We start from the raw sequence: 20,191 nt of genomic DNA on the forward strand, positions 1-20,191 counted from the left end.
TTCCCTGCTGTAAGCAGAAGCCCAGCCAAAGCTCTTACATGTGCATGCATGCATGCTAAGTCACTTCAGTTGTGTCCAACTCTTTGCGATGCTATGGATTGTAGCCCACCAGGCTCCTCTGTTCCTGAGGATTCTCCAGGCAAGAATACTGGAGTGGGTTGCTGTGCCCTCCCTCCAGATCTTCCAGACCCAGGGATCAAAGGCCATTCTCCATCACCGCAACTTCTCTCTTAAGGTGCTGCTCCAAGCTCCCAACACATTCCTACCCCAGAGCACAGGGCTTTATTCCAGCTTACTCTTTGAAGGAAAGGGGGTTACACCAGAAGGGCAATGACAGAAAAGAAGGCAATGGGCAGTCAGACTGATGAACAGTTTGATTTTTATTGTTAAGTATCTGGCTGAGTGCAAACTTGTCCTCACCACCACTGGCCACCAGTGACCACCACTGGCCTCTCGGGAGGAGCAGGCAACAAGGATGGCTCCAGAAACACTGCCACCCTAGGGCTCGAGGCTTATAAACTGGTGCACACAGAGGGTTCCACCTTCCAACAGGAAGTACAAACTACATCACAGCCAGACTTAGCTGGGAGGGAGAGATGTCCTAGCCAAAGGCACTTTAATCAAGGCACATAACCAATGCCAGAGTTTGTCTTCCTTCTGGTCACTCTGATAAATCTAGATGCCACTCTGTTGAGAAACAGTGCTGCCATGGTTGGCGTTAGTGGGCGAGTGGGCAGGGGACAGGGCCTGCTCATTGGTAGAACTTCTTGTTAGGGTTGTTGGCATGGTCCACAAGCAGCTGACACGGGGTGAACTGTTTTCCATAGGCAGCCTCGTACTTCCGGAGCCGGTCCACTATTTTCTGTGCCCCGTACAGATCCACAAAGTGGAAGGGCCCTGAATGCAGAAAGAGGATTTTGTTGAAGGAGAAGCGAAACAAGCTCTGGGGTGAAGTAAGCTACTTTTTTGACTTGCAAGACTGACCTCCAAGACATGGGGGGAAGCCAAGCCCAAAGACCGCACCGATGTCTCCCTCTGTGGGCGTGGCCAAAACCCCTTCCTGCAGGCACAGGATGGCTTCGTTCACAAACCTGGTCACTAGGCGGTACTGGATGTCTTCGTCTGAGGAGCTGCCAACAGGGAGAGACATTCAGGGAGAGGAAGAGTCAAAGGGGAGGATGTAGGGGCCCCAGCACGGAATGGGAGTGAGGGCTGGTGCTGCTGGAGCTCGGGTGTTAGTTGCTCAGTCATGTCTAACTCTCTGCGACCCCATGGACTGCCGGGCTCCTCTGTCCATGGGATTCTCCAGGCAAGAATACTGGAGCAGGTTGCCAATTCCTTCTCCGCTGGTGCTTGGGGCCAGCCCTAATGAACTTCTGCCTCTAGAGAAGGAGCCGACCTTGGAAAAGGACAGTAGAGAGCTGCCTGCCCTGATTAACTGGAAACGAGCACCGAGCACAGGCCCTGCAGGGTAGACAGTATGTCCTGATATCAGCAGGTACTGACTACAGATGACAGTGAACGGTGTGCAGGTTGAGCAAGCCCAGGAGAACTTTCTAGTTGATTTCTGGCACCCTCCACGGCTTATCCAGAGGCCTTCCCAAGGCTTGGCTGCAGTCCTTACCCTGATGTCTAGTAGAGAATGAGGTGGAATGTGGAAAGGCAGAAAGTGTTAAGAATTAGGAAATGTTTTCTCTGATCACATATGGTGATCATAAAAAAAAAAAAAAAAAAGGACTGTGGAGGGTCCAAGAAGCTTTGGGCTGGTGAGGAACACACTTCCACACTGATAGCCCCTCAACTGAACTTACACGTCAGGCTGAGAAGGCATCTTCAGACTTGCCAAAATACTGTCCATGTCAGAATTCAAATTCTTATTCTTCACACCCTCCTGGTAGATGTAAAAGCCCTTCCCAGACTTGCGACCTAAAATAAGCAAGAAAAGGCAGAGTTATGATTTCTCAGAGCTCAGCACTGAGAATTCTCTTCTCTGCTAGTCTACTAGAAAGCCCTAGCCTCTTTTCCATACTCCTGAATTTGTAGATCTAGCCTACCCCAGAAATTAGTATTTGTCAGAAGAGTTGGCAGAGAAGGAAAAGAGAGCTTATATTTCTTGGAGCTTGAAATCCAGGTACCTGGGTGGGAAAGGCTGTGTGGGCGAGTGTTAATGTCCACGCCTGCAGTACCAGGCCCTTGGACGTCAGGTCCTGGTGTTGATTTTGTTGCTACTTTACCGAGAGAGAAAGCCACCTCTCTGGTGGGCCTCAATTACATACTCAGAGGTTTACTTTCTCCACACAGGTGGTCAGAGAACATGGAAAGCCTGGGTGCAGGGCTCCTGCAGTACCATGGGTGTAGTAGAGGCTGTGGGTGGGATGAAATGCCTGTCAATCTTGCATTGCATGGGCAATGGCAGAGCCTCAGGAGGCCAGAGTTCCGCCTTTTGTCCATAATCTACAGGCCCAGCCTAAGAAGAGGCTGTCATGAAATCATTTTTAAATTCCCTATGACAGGGGGCTCTGTTGAGAAAATACACTCTTCCACCCAGGCCTCTGCAGCTCTTGGGTCGCAGGGACCGTTACTCATGGTGCTAGTTCCATTTCTCTGAGGCTACTCACCCAGGAAGCCCTTGGATATCATCTGCTGCAGCATTTCCAGGCTTCCACCTGCAAACCGCTCCCCAAACTCTTTGCCGAGATTTTCTGCCACGTGTTTTGCGACATCCACACCAACTTCATCTACCAGTGTAGCGGCGCCCACAGGGAAGCCGAAGCTGGTGGTCAGGGAGTCCAGCTTCTTAGGGCCGACTCCTTCCTGGATGGGCAGCAAACCCAGGACCTCAGGGGAAGGCTGTCCCAGACTCCCCTAAGGGCACCCCGTGCTGCTCTCAGAATCAGCCTGGTGTAGCGCCCACTTCTCTTCTGGGCACTGCCAGGTCAGACCCAGGACTGGGACTGATACACACAGGGAAGCACAAAGAGGCTGGAGAGCCCCAGGAGAAAGTGTGAACCTTTCCTAACCTATGGCATTCAAAGGAGGTCTAGACATGAACAAATTATTCATATCTTTCTTGTTTGCAATCCTGAATCTCAAGAATACCGAGATTCCATGCCAGATGTGGTAAGGTTCCCTACCCTGAGAGAGGAGACATCACCAGGGAGCAGGGCTGCAGCAGCCCGTGATCCCTGAGTCTAATGGGAGCCCGGCGAGTGTGGCCAGCCCTTTCTGCCACTGACCAACCTGGATGGCTACCAGAGGGGTCTGTGTGTGGCAGAAGCAGGTACAGCACCAATCAGACCAAACGGGTCCTGTTCTGGATGAAGATGCAGAAACAGCACATAGAGCATGTCGGGAGGCCTCGGGGTGACTGGAGCAGGGAGGACGCTTGGGGAGCAGAGCTAAAATTCTGCATTTTCGCCCATGACATCCCAACAGTGGGTGGAATGGAAGGGCAGCAAAAGGCCTTCCTGGAGAAGAGCCAGCAGTCAGTGTATTAGAAGGAAGTCTGCTCTTCATCTTGACATTACCAGTCTGGAAAACTAGTTTCAGGAGTGGAAGATGCCTCCAGCATTCTGAGAGTGATACCAACCTGGAGAATTCTGATGACTTCAGACATCATGGGTGTGAGGCACCTGGTGGTATAGAAGCCAGGTCCATCCTGCAAAGGGAGAGAACACGAGCTCATGGGCCCCTCGGCTGAGGGCACTGCCCGAGTCTGAAAGTGGTCTCCCTTCCCCAGGAGCCATTTCAAAATTTAAGGTGATTTATAATCTCAGTCAGAATCCTTAATATTGAACTGCAGAAGCCAGAGCCGGGGGCAGCCTAGTTCAATTCCAAGAGGACAGGAGATAGTCTCACATCACCTGCAAAGTCTGGAATAGTTGGGAAAACCTGCTGTGTCCCAGACCCCGACTCAGCAGTAGTCACACCACTGTCCATACTGTAGATGACTAAGGGGAAATCATGTCAAAGAAAGAAAGAAAGTGAAGTTGCTCAGTCATTTCTGACTCTGCAACACCAAGGACTGTAGCCTACCAGGCTCCTCTGTCCATGGAATTTTCCAGGCAAGAGTACTGGAGTGGGTTGCCATTTCCTTTTCCAGGGAATCTTCCTGACCCGGGGATCAGAACCTGGGTCTTCCGCATTGCAGGCAGATGCTTTACCATCTGGGCCACCAGGGAAGCCCAATCATATCAAAGGCTGATCTATTTGACCTGAAGAGTCACCAAGAAGCCTGGACATATAAGGAGTTTTCATGGCTCTTTTCTGAATCTGCTGCTCTTATCCACAGCTCCTTACCTTAACCACAATGATGACCTTCCCTTGTCTGAGGCCAACATCTACAGCAGAGGCAGTTGTGTCCTTCGAAGTCTTCTCAGTTGTGATAATCTCCAGCAGCTGCATCTTGTCCACGGGAGAGAAGTAGTGCATGCCGATCACCTGGCAAGGGGGACAAAACACTGCCAGACTTAAGAACTCTTGAGAGGGGAAACTTAATAGGGTTCTTTTTTTTTTGCTAGGAAAGCACTGCAGAGAAAGGCTGTTGTAGTAAGGGAATACTGGCTTGATATGGTCAAATGGCTTGGTTTCATGGTTCTTTGATTAATAAGAGTCCAGTATGTTCATGGGAGAGCTACCCAAAATTCTCTTCCATTTGCTTCTAGGGCTTTTCACTGAGGGCAATGGATCTTATCCACAATTAATGCCAAACCTACAGCTAAAGGCCAAATTAGATTTATTGGGAAAGAATGAGTGAAGGTTCCAATTATATTAATGATGAATGGTTTGGGTGAGAGGGTCCACTTTTTAATGGGTGGGGGGAGACAGGCAGAAGAATTACTTAATATGCTGGACTGTCAGAGATGCATCTAGATTTTACACAGATGGGTCTCACCACCAGGATACTGTCTGCCCTTCCCATTCACAGATTTTGCACATACAGGTTCAGCTAAAATAGGATCCAACTGGCTGAATTTGATTCAATCAATTGGTCTGAATCCTTGGATGTGAAACCTGAGGATACAGAGGGCCAACTGAATTCCCTGTGCTGCACTATTTCTATAAGGGACTTGGGGTTCCAGAACTAATCCCCTAAGGACACAGAGGGATGACTGCACTGGGTTTAAATAACATTTCTCAACACTCAGATTCCCTCAAGTGTCATTAAACCAGTGATTCTCAAAGTCAAGTACCCGGACCAGCAGCACTAGCATCGCCTGGCAATGTTAGAACTGCGAATTCTCAGGCCCTCCCCAGACCTACTGAATGAGGTACTCTAGGGGCAGGGCCCAGATCTGTGTTTAAGAATCCCTCCAGGTGATTCTGGTACATGCTAAAATTTGACAACAGCCTCAATAAGCTAACAATTAGGCAGTCTTCACAACTAAATTGTGACAGAAGTCTATCCATTAATTCATAGTTTTGCCCCCTGTCCCCTACTTCACCTATAACTAATATCTACCATTGACTGACTGCTTACTATCCACTGTTCATTAGCACATTTATCATTTATTCTTTACATGTAATCCATTACAACTCTGTGAACTAGTCAGTCTAATTATCTAGATGAGGAAGAAAGCTTAATCAGGAGGTTAGTATTAGTAGCTCAGGGTCAGTTAGTAAACAGCAGGGTGGGACTCCATCCAGGTGGGCCTGTCTCCACAGCTTGCCCACGTCCCATTGTGTGACACACAGGTCACTGAAATGTTACACCAACTTATCAATCCCAAAGTTGCTTTTAACCTCTAAATTATTCTTCTACTTATGTCTAAAATACTTAAAAGATAGGACCTGATTCAGACTATACTCCTGAGCAAAAAGAGTTTGCACTATGTGTAATTTATATACAATAAAATGCACAGACCTTAACAGCACTCAGTTTGCTAAGTTCTGATAACTGTGTATCTACCCACGTAATCACTACCCCAGGCAAAACCTGTTTACATTGCTCAAAAAAGTTGTGCCAAAAGGTAACCACCTCTGTCCTAGATTTCTGGGACATTCCCAGGTGGAATACTTCCCAGGTGGAGTACTGGAGGGCCTGTGTCCTGGGCACATCGAGATGGCTGGTCGCCCTGCTTGGGCTGCCGTGGCCTTACTCTTACATGAATGACATAGGCAAGCAAAAGACAAAAGCTCAAGGCCTCTGGGGGTGAGGAACACAAAGTGTGCCGCTTGTTCCACTCCACGGGGGAGAAAGAGAGGTTAGCATCACAGACACAACAGCAGGGTCTCCTCTGCTGCCTCAGTGCTGAAGAGCTGCTGCGAGTGGTTATGACGTGGCCAGATCTGCCTTGACCCTGTGTCTGGTGTCTTCCTGCAGGGCCACACTCACAGCTGCTACTTCTCCCTGCAACCTCCTCCTGCCATTACTGAGCCTGCCTCTATCAGGCCATGTGACCTCTAATCTGCTGCATGCTGGGAAACAAGATAACCCTGTGTCAGCAAGCTATTAGAACAGCAATCAATAGACTTTTAGGTTTGGAGCACATGGACTTTGTATTAACAGTTATGGCTGTTTAAAGGCCTTTTATATTTCCTGCTGACTTCTGGCTGGTTCTGGTTAGCTGAGGCTAACTGCTGTCCTCCAGAGAGGTGAACTGTTTTTTTTCTCCTTGAATGATTGCACTTGATTTCTCTGGTAGAGAGCAGAAGCTCAAAGATAAATTTTCAGGTACTGTTTCAAACATTCACAGTGAAGTGCTTCTACACCTACCCCTCTCCTGTCCTGGGGAGAAGCTCTAAGCAAACCCATGTGTGGACACATCCCACTGCACCCCAAGATCTTCCATCTCTGGGTCCGCAGTGGGAACCAAACCCATTCCAGACAGTCACCAGAGAATGCTCTGTAGCTCAAGTGTTATTTTTGGAGCATCTCTTGTTTTAGAGCCTGGCTTTCAATACCCAACTGTAAAAAAAAAAGGTAGCTTTTATAGTCTGAGCCTGAATAATAATTCCCATTAAGAATGCAAATCATCTATAAGGTATATTTTAGTTGTACTTCACTTGTTTCTTCATCTCACACTGGTCATGTTACTAGCTTTTCTGTGACCAGTTTCTGGGACTACATCATCACCCTCACCCACTTTATAATCCATACCTCTCCCTTCTCAAGTTCTAAGCCTTCATCAGTGAGCCTGAAGCAGCAAAACATTTCAGAATTTTCCTCTGCTCAGAATTTACCTTCTCAGGTCTTTTACTGACAGTAGCAATCTCACCGATCGGAAGAGCAGACGTGTTGCTGGCAAAGACACAGTGATCTGGAATCACCTACAGGAGAAAAGCATTTAAGAATGTGTCAGGTAGGCCCGGGAGGTGACGACAGCCCAAAGCAGTCAATGAGCGACAACTGGGTCTCTGCCATCCTCATCTTTGTAAGAATAAACCATAACGTGCATGCCTATTTCATGTTACACATGTGATACTCAGAAATGGCACACCACTATAATTATATCTACAGTACAAGAATACTATTAACTTAGCTTTATTGCACTGGAGAATAGTCTCTAATGTAGACTGTCTCAGCATTCTGCACACAATCTTGACTTATTCACACTTTTATTCAGATGATTAGATGAAAAACATGGAATGCACACCTGTCAAACTTGTGCAAATCTGGGCAAGCAGAATCCTAACATCAGAGCTGAGAATCAAGGTTCAAGATACATTTGATTCACTGAAACAATGGGTATAAAGCAAGACCGATTAAAATGAGGATAAAGATAAAGGACTGTATTAAGATTTTATGAAAAAGAAGAAAGAGGAAAAAAGTAGGCATCTAATGGGCAAAACCTGGCTTGGCAGTAAACTTGTGTACAGAGCCCATGATCTTATTTTTTATTATTTTTATTTGGTTGCGCTGGGTCTTAGTTGCGGAATGTGGTATCTAGTTCCCTGACCAGGGGCTGAACCTGGGCCACTTGCATTAGGAGTGTGGAGTCTTAGCCACTGGACCACCAGGGAAGTTCCCCATGATCTAATTTAATCAAAAGTATAGTGTAAGTCAAAAGTAGAGCCCGATGGGCAGAAGCTAACAGTCTCAAGCTGTGTCATTAGTGGTATAGTGTCTAATGTTGGTGGTAAAATTCTCTATGAAGAGCAAACCAATGTCTCCAAAGATGGCTGGCAACAACATGTCCCTCCTGGTACATGTGTGTCTCTGTGCATCCAGAGGGGGAGTCTCCTTCCCCTCCCCTTAAACCTGGCCTGGCCTGTGATGTGCTTTTACCAATGGAAAGCAGCAGAAGTGACTCTGCCAGTTGCAGGCCTCGCCTAGTGAAGCCCGATGGCTTCTGCTCTGCTCTCTTGGACGCCGGCAGCCATGCTGCAAAGAAGTTCTGGTTCAGCCACTAAGTGAGGACAGGCCACAGGAGGGGCCCCAATAAGCTTTCTGCTGAATGCAGTCTCGCGAGCACCCCTACTGGGAAGCCACCTGGAGTTAAGGGCAAGCCGCCTCTTGGAGCCCTGCCCTAACTGCAGAACTGTGAAAAGGTCATGGTGATTTGTGGTGGTCTGTGGTGGTTTCTCATACGCCAAGAGAACGCTGAGACATGGTGAAGACAACAGAAGAAATGACCGAGACAGTGAGGAGTCTGGAGATACGGATTATGAAGATATCAAAGGAGGGAGTTTCTTTAGCTCTGTGGAGAGGAAAGAAGTGAAATTTTGAATCCCTGAGGAACACTCAGTGGACTCAGCTTTACCATTTGCCTTTAAAGAAAGCAGAGCCCAGGATCTTAGGCTCTACTAAAGGTCTTGCACCTGAAATTTTTTGATGCTCTAAAGACAGCTCTGTTCTGGACCTTGCTCTTTTCTACTCTTTCTGAAGGACTTCTTTGAGTATCTCCTACCTTAGATGATTTCACTAGCTTCACTAAAGAGGTAAAGGCCAGTGATTTATTACATAAATATCCACAACATACATGACATCTTGGACTTTACGTTTGGCAATCATCTTCCTACTCTTTTCTTACTATCGGCTAAAAGTTCATGACTCCCTGAACACCCTCCTCTTCTTATCTCCGTCTGCTGCCTTTTCCCTGGTGCCTTCCCTCTATGGCCTGCATGGACACAGGAAACCCCTTCGCTTTTCTTTCTCTTTCCTTTCTCTTCTCCCTTTGGCTTGAAGTACTGTATTGATTTGTTTACAGCCTGTACATCTCCTGATCTTATCCCTCTTTCTTCTTTTCTGTGATCACTGGCTTTCCAACTGCTAACCCTAACAAACTTCTCTACACACAGATCCTCCCAAAGCCTGATTTTCCGGAAGCAAACACCATTATCCCATCAAGTGACAAATGCTCTTTCAGTGGTGAATGGCTGTGTCTACTTTTACCGCCCCTCAGCCTTCCCTCTGGTGCCTGCTGGAGTGCCCCCTGAAGCCCCAGAAACACTGGGCATACATCTCTGGGACAGGGCCACCTCAGGACAGAGGGTCACACACCTACCCTGCTCTTCTGAATATTCTCCTGCAGCTGACTCTCCATTGCACTCTGTCTAAAGAGAAGACTTTGGAATGTGTGTTTCACAAGTGGAATCTGTCCCCAACCCGAGCTGCTGCTCTTTAGTTTCTAAACCCGCGGTCTTGAGTACAGCAGAGATTGTCCTCAAGTGGCAGGAGTCCTAGGAACACAGCCCACTACTTGAGAAGCCTGGAATGTTGCCAAGTCAGTGCCACTTTATGTACACCGTTTACGGACCTCCACTCTGTTTACTTCACTGCAGGCTAGTCCAGGCCCTGGTTCCACCTCTCACCTGGAGTATTGCCACATCTTCTTTCCTCCTCCTTCATACCACCTGGTTTAAGTACTTGTTTTGTTCATGTCATCCCATCTCAAGAGGTGACTGTGCACAGCATGTGGACTCAAGACCAAAGGAGCATTTTACACAAAATGAGCACCTGAATTCTGCCTGGAGAGTGTTTCTTCCTATTTCCTCTGCTGCCTAGACCTGAATTGAGCTGTAGCTTGCAGCCAACCCGAAATGCCAAGATGTCGGGCTACAGTCCATGAGGTTATCTGTGTATGTCTGGGTGACTAAACTCCCATGTCAGACTAATGAACTCTGTGCTTCAGTTAATAAGGTACTTGTGTGTCTTCCCTGAGGACTGTGATTTGATCTTTACACACAGTGTACAGGTTCATGTAAAAACTTATGTCTGGGGGGACACAGCGTTGAGGGGTACCTCAAAACTGCTATGGAGCCTGCTGTACTCCCTTTTACCTGGCAAAGAAAATAAAGCTACTTTACCTTCTCCCATCCACCCCCTGCAAAGAAACAAACAAAACCCCTTACGTTTGGGCCCTAAGAACAGAACCACGAGTTTCTTGTAGTTCTTTTAAAGAACCCGGTTTCCGTGTTCTCCACTCACTGCACAAGGAGTCAGCACCGCAGGCCCTGTGCTTACCGCTTCTGCCTCCTTCAGCACTCTGTGCTTAAGGTTGAGGTCCTCAAAAACGGCTTCAATCACCATGTCAGCCTTTTCAAAACCCCGGTAATCAAGCTGCCCAATCAAGTTGCTGAACATGGCATCCCTTTCAAATGATGTTAGTGTTTTCTTCTTCACTTTATCATTCAATCTGGAAACAAAACAAAACACATCTCTAGTCGGAGTGGGAGAACAGGAAACTAATATTTACTGAGTGTCCGTGGGCCAGAAAGTGTACCGTGTATTTTCTACCAATTCAGCGAGGTTAGCTATGCCCCCCCATTTTGAGAGAGCTGAGCTGCTCAAAGAAGCTCAGACAGACTTGTTAAGGGAGGGTACTAGGATTCAGACAGTTTGACCCTCACATCCACAGTCCTCCTACTACAAGATGCCTCTAATGCCCAACCTGCATTCAACAGCTAAATCTGCCAAGAGGAGTAAACATGAACACCAGAATGGCAAACAAAAAAGCAGCTTGAGTCATTCTCTACCTACAACAGGGGAGACAGCCAACACGGGTCCGAGACCACATGAGTTTATACTCGCTTCCATATCATTGCGTTATTCTGTAACTGTGATCTACTGGAGGACAGAGACCCTGCATTATGTCTTATATTCTTAATCCATTTCCTGGTCTGTACCTAGTAGCACAGTATATTGATTACATAAAACATTAACTCAACATTTCTTCTTCCCCAGAGAGCTAAACAAGATTCCTGCTACTCAGACACTGAACTGATTGTTTTTATTGCCAAGGAAAACAGGCTCTCTTAGGTTTCACTCTGACCACACTTGCAGAATAAATGACCTAGAGTTTTCCTCTGAATTAAGAATGAGCTGCAATCCATTCATTAGTTTCCTTAACCAAAAGAAGAAGCCACGTGGTGAGTTCAAAGTAGTAGTCAAAGTCTTAAAGTATGGATTCAAATATCTTGGTTTCTGGCAGCTATGTTGGCAGTCAGCAAATAAGATGCCTCTGAATGTTCAAAGTATTATTAGTTGCTCTAATTCTGATGCCTAATGGAACTATTCCTAAGGGAGGACTAGAGATGTGTATGTCCCAAGTCAACAGTGTGGTGAGGGGCACTCACCAGAGCCTGATGTTTCTAAGGCCAAAAGGGAAACCCAGGACAGCTGGATCCAAAAGAGGTCGAGGAGAAAAGGTTACTCTAGAGCAGCAATTTCTCATTTGGGTGACAGAATGAAACGCTGTTTGGGAACACTTGCGTGCTGGCCTCAGGGGAATGGTTACCAAGCACGTGCCATTTCTGGGCTCTGAATCTCTTTTACTATAGCACCTTGCTATCTTGACATTAAGATAGTGGCTATCTGCCAACATGATTAAACCTGCGAGGTGGTGCATGGTATTATGGCAGCAATATATGAGCCTCTCTGCAGAAAAGGGGTAAAAACATGTGTAAGCTACATAATTCATTTAAGAAACAAAAAGCTCACTCAGCTAAAAGTCACATGTAAGACAAAGTGCAGCCAGCCTCAGAGAGTCCATTACACTGGAGCAGAGAAATAAGCTGAAACCGATTCCCAGTTTTGCCAAGTTTGCTGTTCCACTTTTCCCTTCTGCATTATGCGGCTGGGGGTGGGGTATGAGAAGGGGGATGGGCAAGAGGAAGAATAATATTTCCCTTTTATTAATTCAGAGGGAAGATGGAGTCACAGTCTATAAGATCCAGACACTATGGAGCCAAATCAGTTAACTGCTTCTCCATGGTCACGCCAGTCAAGAAATACGAGGCTCATGAGTGCAGATCCTAGCCCTATCTTCAGGATGCAATTACACGCTTCCTCATATCCCAAACCTCAGTTCTCTCCATAGACACACCCAGTCATGCTGTTTCAATATTCTAAAACAATACAGCAATTAAAATTCACAAATAGGACAATTTCTAGTCTGATACCAAAGCATAACGTACATGATATTTAAAAACATCTAATACATAAGGTTTTCTCTTCTGCACTCAAAGACTATAGACTCAATGATGTTAATGATTTATAATAACATTGTCTGCAACAACAGCAAAAAAAAAAAAAAAAGTGAAAGAACGAATTAGTGTTTCTCAAAATCAAAGAAATAAGACTTAAATATGGAGTATCCAGTACAGATCATGTTCAGGAAAAAGCAAACTGTGATGGTGAAAATCAAAACACATTCTACTCTCCCAGCAAAGGCAGAGAGAGCAGGCTCACCCTTTGAACACCTGCTGCTGTCCTCGACCCAGCGCGGGCAGTGTAGTGTCCTTAAGTATGGTCTGTAGGCCCTTATCCACGGAGACTTGAGCAATGCCGGCTCCCATCAGCCCTGCACCAAGAACGGCAAGCTGCCTGAAAGGAAAGGATGAAACGACTTTTGATAAAAGCTCTTAATTCAGTAAAAAGTGGGATTGCCCAGGTTATCATCCAATAAACCATTACCATCTCCCAGAGTTCACTCAAACTCACGTCCATCGAGTCGGTGATGCCATCCAGCCATCTCATCCTCTGTCGTTCCCTTCTCCTCTTGCCCCGAATCCCTCCCACCATCAGGGTCTTTTCCAATGAATCACTCTTCGCATGAGGTGGCCAAAGTACTGGAGTTTCAGCTTTAGTATCATTCCTTCCAAAGAACACCCAGGACTGATCTCCTTCAGAATGGACTGGTTGGATCTCCTTGCAGTCCAAAGGACTCTCAAGAGTCTTCTCCAACACCACACTTCAAAAGCATCAATTCTTCAGTGCTCAGCCTTATTCACAGTCCAACTCTCACATCCATACATGACCACAGGAAAAACCATAGCCTTGACTAGACGAACCTTTGTTGCCAAAGTAATGTCTCTGCTTTTGAATATGCTATCTAGGTCGGTCATAACTTTCCTTCCAAGGAGTAAGCATTTTTTAATTTCATGGCTGCAATCACCATCTGCAGGGATTTTGGAGCCCAAAAAAGTAAAGTCTAACACTGTTTCCACTGTTTCCCCATCTATTTCCCATGAAGTGATGGGACCGGATGCCATGATCTTTGTTTTCTGAATGTTGAGCTTTAAGCCAACTTTTTCACTCTCCTCTTTCACTTTCATCAAGAGGCTGTTTAGTTCTTCTTCACTTTCTGCCATAAGGGTGGTGTCATCTGCATATCTGAGGTTATTGATATGTCTCTTGGCAATCTTGATTTCAGCTTGTGCTTCTTCCAGCCCAGCATGTCTCATGATGTATTCTGCATATAAGTTAAATAAGCAGGGTGACAATATACAGCCTGGACATCCTCCTTTTCCTATTTGGAACCAGTCTGTTGTTCCATGTCCAGTTCTAACTGTTGCTTCCTGACCTGCATATAGGTTTCTCAAGAGGCAGGTCAGGTGGTCTGGTATTCCCCTCTCAGAATTTTTCAGTTTATTGTGATCCACACAGTCAAAGGCTTTGGCATAGTCTATAAAGCAGAAATAGATGTTTTTCTGGAACTCTCTTGCTTTTTCCATGATCTAGCGGATGTCAGCAATTTGATCTCTGGTTCCTCTGCCTTTTCTAAAGCCAGCTTGAACATCTGAAAGTTTACGGTTCACGTATTGTTGAAGCCTGGCTTGATGAATTTTGAGCATTACTTTACTAGTGTGTGAGATGAGTGCAATTGTGTGGTAGTTTGTGCATTCTTTGGCATTGCCTTTCTTTGGGATTGGAATGAAAACTGACCTTTTCTGGTCCTGTGGCCACTGCCGAGTTTTCCAAATTTGCTGGCATGTTGAGTGCAGCACTTTCACAGCATCATTTTTCAGGATTTGAAAGAGCTCAACTGGAATTCCATCACCTTCACTAGCTTTGTTCGTAGGGATGCTTTCTAAGGCCCACATGACTTCACATTCCAGGATGTCTGGCTCTAGGTGAGTGATCACACCTTCATGATTATCTTGGTTGTGAAGATTTTTGTACAGTTCTTCTGTGTATTCTTGCCACCTGTTCTTAATATCTTCTGCTTCTGTTAGGTCCATACCATTTCTGTTCTTTATTTAGCCCATCTTTACATGAAATGTTCCCTTGGTATCTCTAATTTTCTTGAAGAGGTCTCTAGTCTTTCCCATTCTAGGAGGTCAAATGTATTAAAACCAAAAATTGTATCCTCTATGACGCAGTAATTCTACTATCTACTCCAAGGAAATGGACTTATGCATAAGATGATATGCTAGGATGAAGAGTCATGTCATGTTTACAATAATGAAAAAATTGGGAATAACCACCAGTCCATCAGTAGGCGATGAAAAGGAACAAGTTAACTGGTATGTAACCATCATACACAGTCTCTCTTCCAAGTTGTACCACCGACTAAAAAGAGCAAGTTACAGGATCCATACTGATAGACCTTTTATATTATTAATAAAACATTCAAATCATAAACACAAAACAGATTCATCTAGTATTTAAAAAGTTTTTTAAAAAAGGATAATAAGAATGCATTCTTCATATAAAAAAATATTTTATGAAAAGAGAAAATAGGTAAGGAATTCAAATTACCCCCCAAAGTCAAAGGGAAGAGGCCTAGAGAAACAGAAGTGGAACTATTACTGATAACTAGAGAAGCAGGAAGGAGGACACCCTTTCTTCAATTTATTACATTTTCAGTTCAACCTAGTCTGCCCTGCATACCTTATAATTTATTCTTCATTTCTAACACGATGTTATCTTTTCCTTCAATTTATTTCCTCAAGTTAGGTCAACTCTTACATCATCCTGTTTTTCTGTCTGTTTAGTTCTGAGTTTTTGAAAATTTTTGATTCAAAGTAATTCTTTTTCTTATAGCAAATATTTACTTAAGGTCACAGAATTCAAGTCTGGGAGCATTCTGTTACAGTTTTCTTTTGCACTGTGGAGGTTGTGGGGCAGAGTTTTCATAAGCTTAAGTATTTTGATTCTCATTGGTTTCTTCTTCCATGGGTTTCATACGCATGCTGCCTGTCTTTTCTGTGTATTAGTACACAGTAACAGCTTCTCTGGGTGGTATCATACATATTAAAATACTAAGAGTTACACGCAGACTAGAATAGGAGTTTGGAGTGGCTAACTAGGTTTCTTAAAAGTAAATACTTATAATTTAAAATTTAATGGTAAATTTCTATAGGATATGTGAAGAAGTACAGATTGAAGTGCTATCATCATGCCACTGCAACATGGAAGTAAATGCTCTCAGCCACTGAATGTGAGATACTTGCCAACGTTGGTGGTTCACAGGCAGATTGATACCAATTGATACAGATTGATACTGATCACCATGTGTTCTGGACAAGCAGTGAAGATTGTATTTCATATTCTAATTTGGAAATCAGTCCTCTTGGCAAGAATCTTATCTGTCTCACCTGGACTTCTTACTGATTTCCTCTTCTGCTTTAGATTTGAATCTCACTGAAGGTGAGAGAGGTTATAAAGGAGAAGGAAGTAACATTAGCTGCTTTCACAAGCCCCTTTGTGTAATTCAGCTAGACAGTGTTTCTCAACCTTGGCACTACCAGCATTTTGGACTGGTTACTTTGTTTTGTGGCTCTCCTATGTACTGCAGGATGTTGAGCAACATTCCTGGCCACTGGCCACCAGACGCCAGTCTCATCCCTCCCTCCCCAGTTGTGACACCTAAAAATGTCTCCTGACATTGTCAAATGTCCCCTAGTGGCAACAGTGCCCAGGTTAAGAACCACTGAGCAAGAGGGTGAGTTTAGGGACATTATTAAACTTCAGATGCTGAAGACCTATTTAGGCAGCATAACACTGAAAGCCTCGCTAAAGAGAATAGATAGGAAATAGGTAAGGGGACTCAAATATTTAGGCTACAAGTGAAACAAAGGACAAGTCTTTAGTGGCTAGAATAAGGCTTTATGGTTTTGTTTTGTTTTTTGCTGTGCTGAGGCCTGTGGAATCTTAGTTCCCCAACCAAGGACTGAACCCAGGCACCTGGCAGTGGAAGCTTGGAGTCCTAACCACTGGACCACCAGGGAATTTCTAAGGCTTTATGTTTTTTAATGAGGGAAATGTATGAATTCCCAGAGATGGTATCTCAAGTCACAGGGATAGACAAGGTCATCAATCAGGACATAGTGTGTGTATTTGGTTTAGGAAGCGGGAACCTAAACCAGATTTCTAGGGGACATCAATGGTGACACACGAATGCCTCTATAGGAGCCATTAGAGAAGTCTGGAGAGCCTCCCAGGTGGCTCTGTGGTAAAGAATCCACCTGCTAATGCAGAAGACATGGGTTCGACCCCTGGGTTGGGAAGATCCCCTGGAGAAGGCAATGGCAACCCACTCCAGTATTCTTGCCTAGGGAATCCCATGGACAGAAGAGTGTGGTGGGCTACAGTTCATGGGGTCACAAAAGGGTCAGGCAAGACTGAGGGACTAAACAACAACAGAGAGGTCTGGAGAAAACTCAGCACAAGCACAGCTCTGAAAGCCACGAAGTCCATGGTAGGATAGGGGTATATACCGATGAAGGCAAAAGCAGTTTAGGGCAAGACTGAGGCATCAGTGAGCTTAGCATGTGCTGAAATCCACAGGGACTTCCTAGGCAGAGCTGAACTTACTTAACCTCCTTCTGCGGAGCTCCAAATTTATTCTTCTTGCATTGGGTTTGACCACGGTAAAGTCCCATCAAGGCTTTTGATTCTTTGGTCATTGCAAGCTCTCCAAATGTCTGGAAAGTAAAGGAGAAGAAGAAAAGGTAGAGCTTCCCAGTCTTGGAGACATGGATTCCTTCGGGTCAGTTCCTCTGCAGAGCAGGGGCAACATGTGCAAAGCCTCAGGTCCTGAGCTGCAGAAGTCAGTCATTCCTACTGAGGGTCTTTCTCTCATTCTCCTCATCTGTACTTCTGATGACTGCTTTGCAAGGTTTTGGATATAACGAGCTCTCAAGATTCTCCACATCAGAGGTTGTGGCAACTTTTTTCACAGAACTAGAGTGGACCAATTATCTCAACCACCACTCTCATTTTAAAGATTGGGAAGAGGAGGCTCAGAGAAATTAAGTGACCTTGCTCAAAGCTACCCTGCCTCAAAGGGGCAGAAAGCGAACTTGAACCCGGGCAGTATGATTCCCAACTTCAGTTCTCTTTCCAAGGTAGTAGGCTGCCCCATGTGTCATCTACCACTTTATTTATTTTTTAAAGGCTTAAAATTTATTTTAATAAGTTCATGTTGCATTATTCATTTCTCAGAAAAACTTCAAAGGTATTAGGGACAAATCAAACATGGTACACCAATAAAAAATGCACAGCATAACTACCTAAAATAGACAAAGCTAAGAGCTACCGTCTGACACTCAGCATACAGCAACCCTGTTCTCAAGACTGTACTAGGCCTATCAAGAAAGCTGTGAATGGCAACATCACAGACACAAAGGGCCATTTCTGGGTTGTCCTTACCCAAGAAAAAGATGGAGGCAAGTTTAACACAAGATTTTTTAAAGATACACTAAATGAAAATCTCTAAGCGAAAATGTCTTCCTTGGGACATGAAAGGGTAATATATGGGACATAACAGAACCGTATGTATGTTGTCTGTGACCTCTGTGAACATGTGCCTGAATTCCCACCTGGGAGTGATTGGAACAGTGGGGCCAAGGTCATTGGGGGGATGTTTGGTTTTTGTGGTATATGTGGCAGGATCTCTGGGGTGAGACAGTGCGCTAAGTCGTGTCCAACTCTTGCGACCCCATGGACTGTAGCCTGCCAGTTTCCTCTGTCTATGGGATTCTCCAGGCAAGAATACTGGAGTGGGTTGCCATTTCCTTCTTCATCATCTACCACTTTAAATGTATCTTAACGTTTACAGAGAACAAGTCTCAAGTTAGTGGATAAGATCATGAGATTTAGAATCTGTATTTGAAAGAACTGGGTTTAAAGCCTGGCCCTGCCATTTCCCAGTTGTGAAGCTTTCTTCATCATTAAAATGGGAAAAACAATACCTATTTTACAGTATTGTTGTAGGGAGTCAATGAGAGCACTTGTAAAATGACTGGGTTTTAGCTATTACCATCATCAACATTACTAGAATTTACTGGTTCAATTACATGGTTACAAATAGCATTTCAAAGGAGGAACCCCTGCTAATAATGCTACCTTCATGTCTGAATAGAACATGAAACAATGTTCTGCTAATCTTGGTAAAGTAGGTTCTATTCAGTAAGTCAGTGATTTTTCAAACTACAGGCAGAAATCCATCAGTGGACACCAATTTAGTGCGTTGTAATAAGTAGAACCGACAGAAAATACTGAGCACAGTGTACAGGCTAATTATTTTGTGAAACATGCTTCAATCTTAGTGTACATATGTGTATGTGTTGTTGCACTTGGTGATAATGTAAAGGAATTCATCAGAGTGCACTGTGGTAAGCAACCCAGGATAAAGAAAGTTTTCTCTGGAATTTGTCCTGAGTTCCTCAGATACCTTTTGTGTTACTGAAGAGCAATCATCCAAAGAATAGCAAGGAGAGATAAGAAAGCCCTATTCAGCAATCAATGCAAAGAAATAGAGGAAAACGATAGAATGGGAAAGACTAGAGACCTCTTCAAGAAAATTAGAAACACCAAAGGAACATTTCATGCAAAGATGGGCTAAATAAAGGACAGAAATGGTATAGACCTAACAGAAGCAGAAGATATTAAGAACAGGTGGCAAGAATACACAGAAGAACTGTACAAAAAAGATCTTCATGACCCAGATAATCACGATGGTGTGATCAGTCACCTAGAGCCAGACATCCTGGAAAGTGAAGTCAAGTTGGCCTTAGAAAGCAACACTACGAACAAAGCTAGTGGAGGTGATGGAATTCCAGTTGAGCTCTTTCAAATCCTGAAAGATGATGCTATGAAAGTGCTGCACTCAATATGCCAGCAAATTTGGAAAACTCAGCAGTGGCCACAGGACTGGAAAAGGTCAGTTTTCATTCCAATCCCAAAGAAAGGCAATGCCAAAGAATGCTCAAACTACCACACAATTGCACTCATCTCACACGCTAGTAAAGTAATGCTCAAAATTCACCAAGCCAGGCTTTAGCAGTACATGAACCATGAACTTCCAGATGTTCAAGCTGGTTTTAGAAAAGGCAGAGGAACCAGAGATCAAATTGCCAACATCTGCTGGATCATCGGAAAAGCAAGAGGGTTCCAGAAAAACATCTATTTCTGCTTTATCGACTATGCCAAAGCCTTTGACTGTGTGGATCACAATAAACTGTGAAAAATTCTGAAAGTGAACGTGAAGTCGCTCAATTGTGTCTGACTCTTTGCAAACCCGAGGACTGTAAACTATCAGGCTCCTCAGTCCATGGAATTTTCCAGGCAAGAGTACTGGAGTGGGTTGCCATCTCCTTCTCCATGGGATCTTCCCAACCCAGGGATCAAACCCAGACATCCCACATTGCGGGCAGAGGCTTTACCGTCTGGAAAATTCTGAAGGAGATGGGAATACCAGACCACCTGACCTGCCTCTTGAGAAACCCGTATGCAGGTCAGGAAGCAACAGTTAGAACTGGACATGGAACAACAGACTGGTTCCAAATAGGAAAAGGAGGACGTCAGGGCTGTATATTGTCACCCTGCTTATTTAACTTATATGCAGAGTATATCATGAGAAATGCTGGGCTGGAGGAAGCACAAACTGGAATCAAGATTGCCGGGAAAAATATCAATAACCTCAGATATGCAGATGACACCACCCTTATGGCAGAAAGTGAAGAAGATCTAAACAGCCTCTTGATGAAAGTGAAAGAGGAGAGTGAAAAAGTTGGCTTAAAG

The 20,191-nt window shown here is 44.8% G+C and overlaps 1 protein-coding gene across 1 annotated transcript in view; it reads right to left on the bottom strand.

Moving 5' to 3' along the window:
* Nucleotides 1–359: 359 nt before the first annotated feature.
* The window catches only part of HADHA (hydroxyacyl-CoA dehydrogenase/3-ketoacyl-CoA thiolase/enoyl-CoA hydratase (trifunctional protein), alpha subunit), a 42,547-nt gene continuing 22,715 nt past the window's right edge, over nt 360–20,191 (bottom strand). Inside the window, exons 11-20 of the mRNA XM_010840586.1 lie at nt 16,982–17,091; nt 12,632–12,766; nt 10,406–10,577; nt 7,183–7,269; nt 4,300–4,440; nt 3,590–3,658; nt 2,619–2,814; nt 1,812–1,926; nt 985–1,130; nt 360–897 (exon numbers count right to left, since the gene is read on the bottom strand). Coding sequence (XP_010838888.1) covers nt 752–897; nt 985–1,130; nt 1,812–1,926; nt 2,619–2,814; nt 3,590–3,658; nt 4,300–4,440; nt 7,183–7,269; nt 10,406–10,577; nt 12,632–12,766; nt 16,982–17,091 — 1,317 coding nt within the window. The 3' untranslated portion in view covers nt 360–751. The remainder of the gene's footprint in view (nt 898–984; nt 1,131–1,811; nt 1,927–2,618; nt 2,815–3,589; nt 3,659–4,299; nt 4,441–7,182; nt 7,270–10,405; nt 10,578–12,631; nt 12,767–16,981; nt 17,092–20,191) is intronic.

Source organism: Bison bison, unplaced genomic scaffold (assembly GCF_000754665.1).
Source record: "Bison bison bison isolate TAMUID 2011002044 unplaced genomic scaffold, Bison_UMD1.0 scf7180017864145, whole genome shotgun sequence".
Classification (NCBI taxonomy): domain Eukaryota; kingdom Metazoa; phylum Chordata; class Mammalia; order Artiodactyla; family Bovidae; genus Bison; species Bison bison.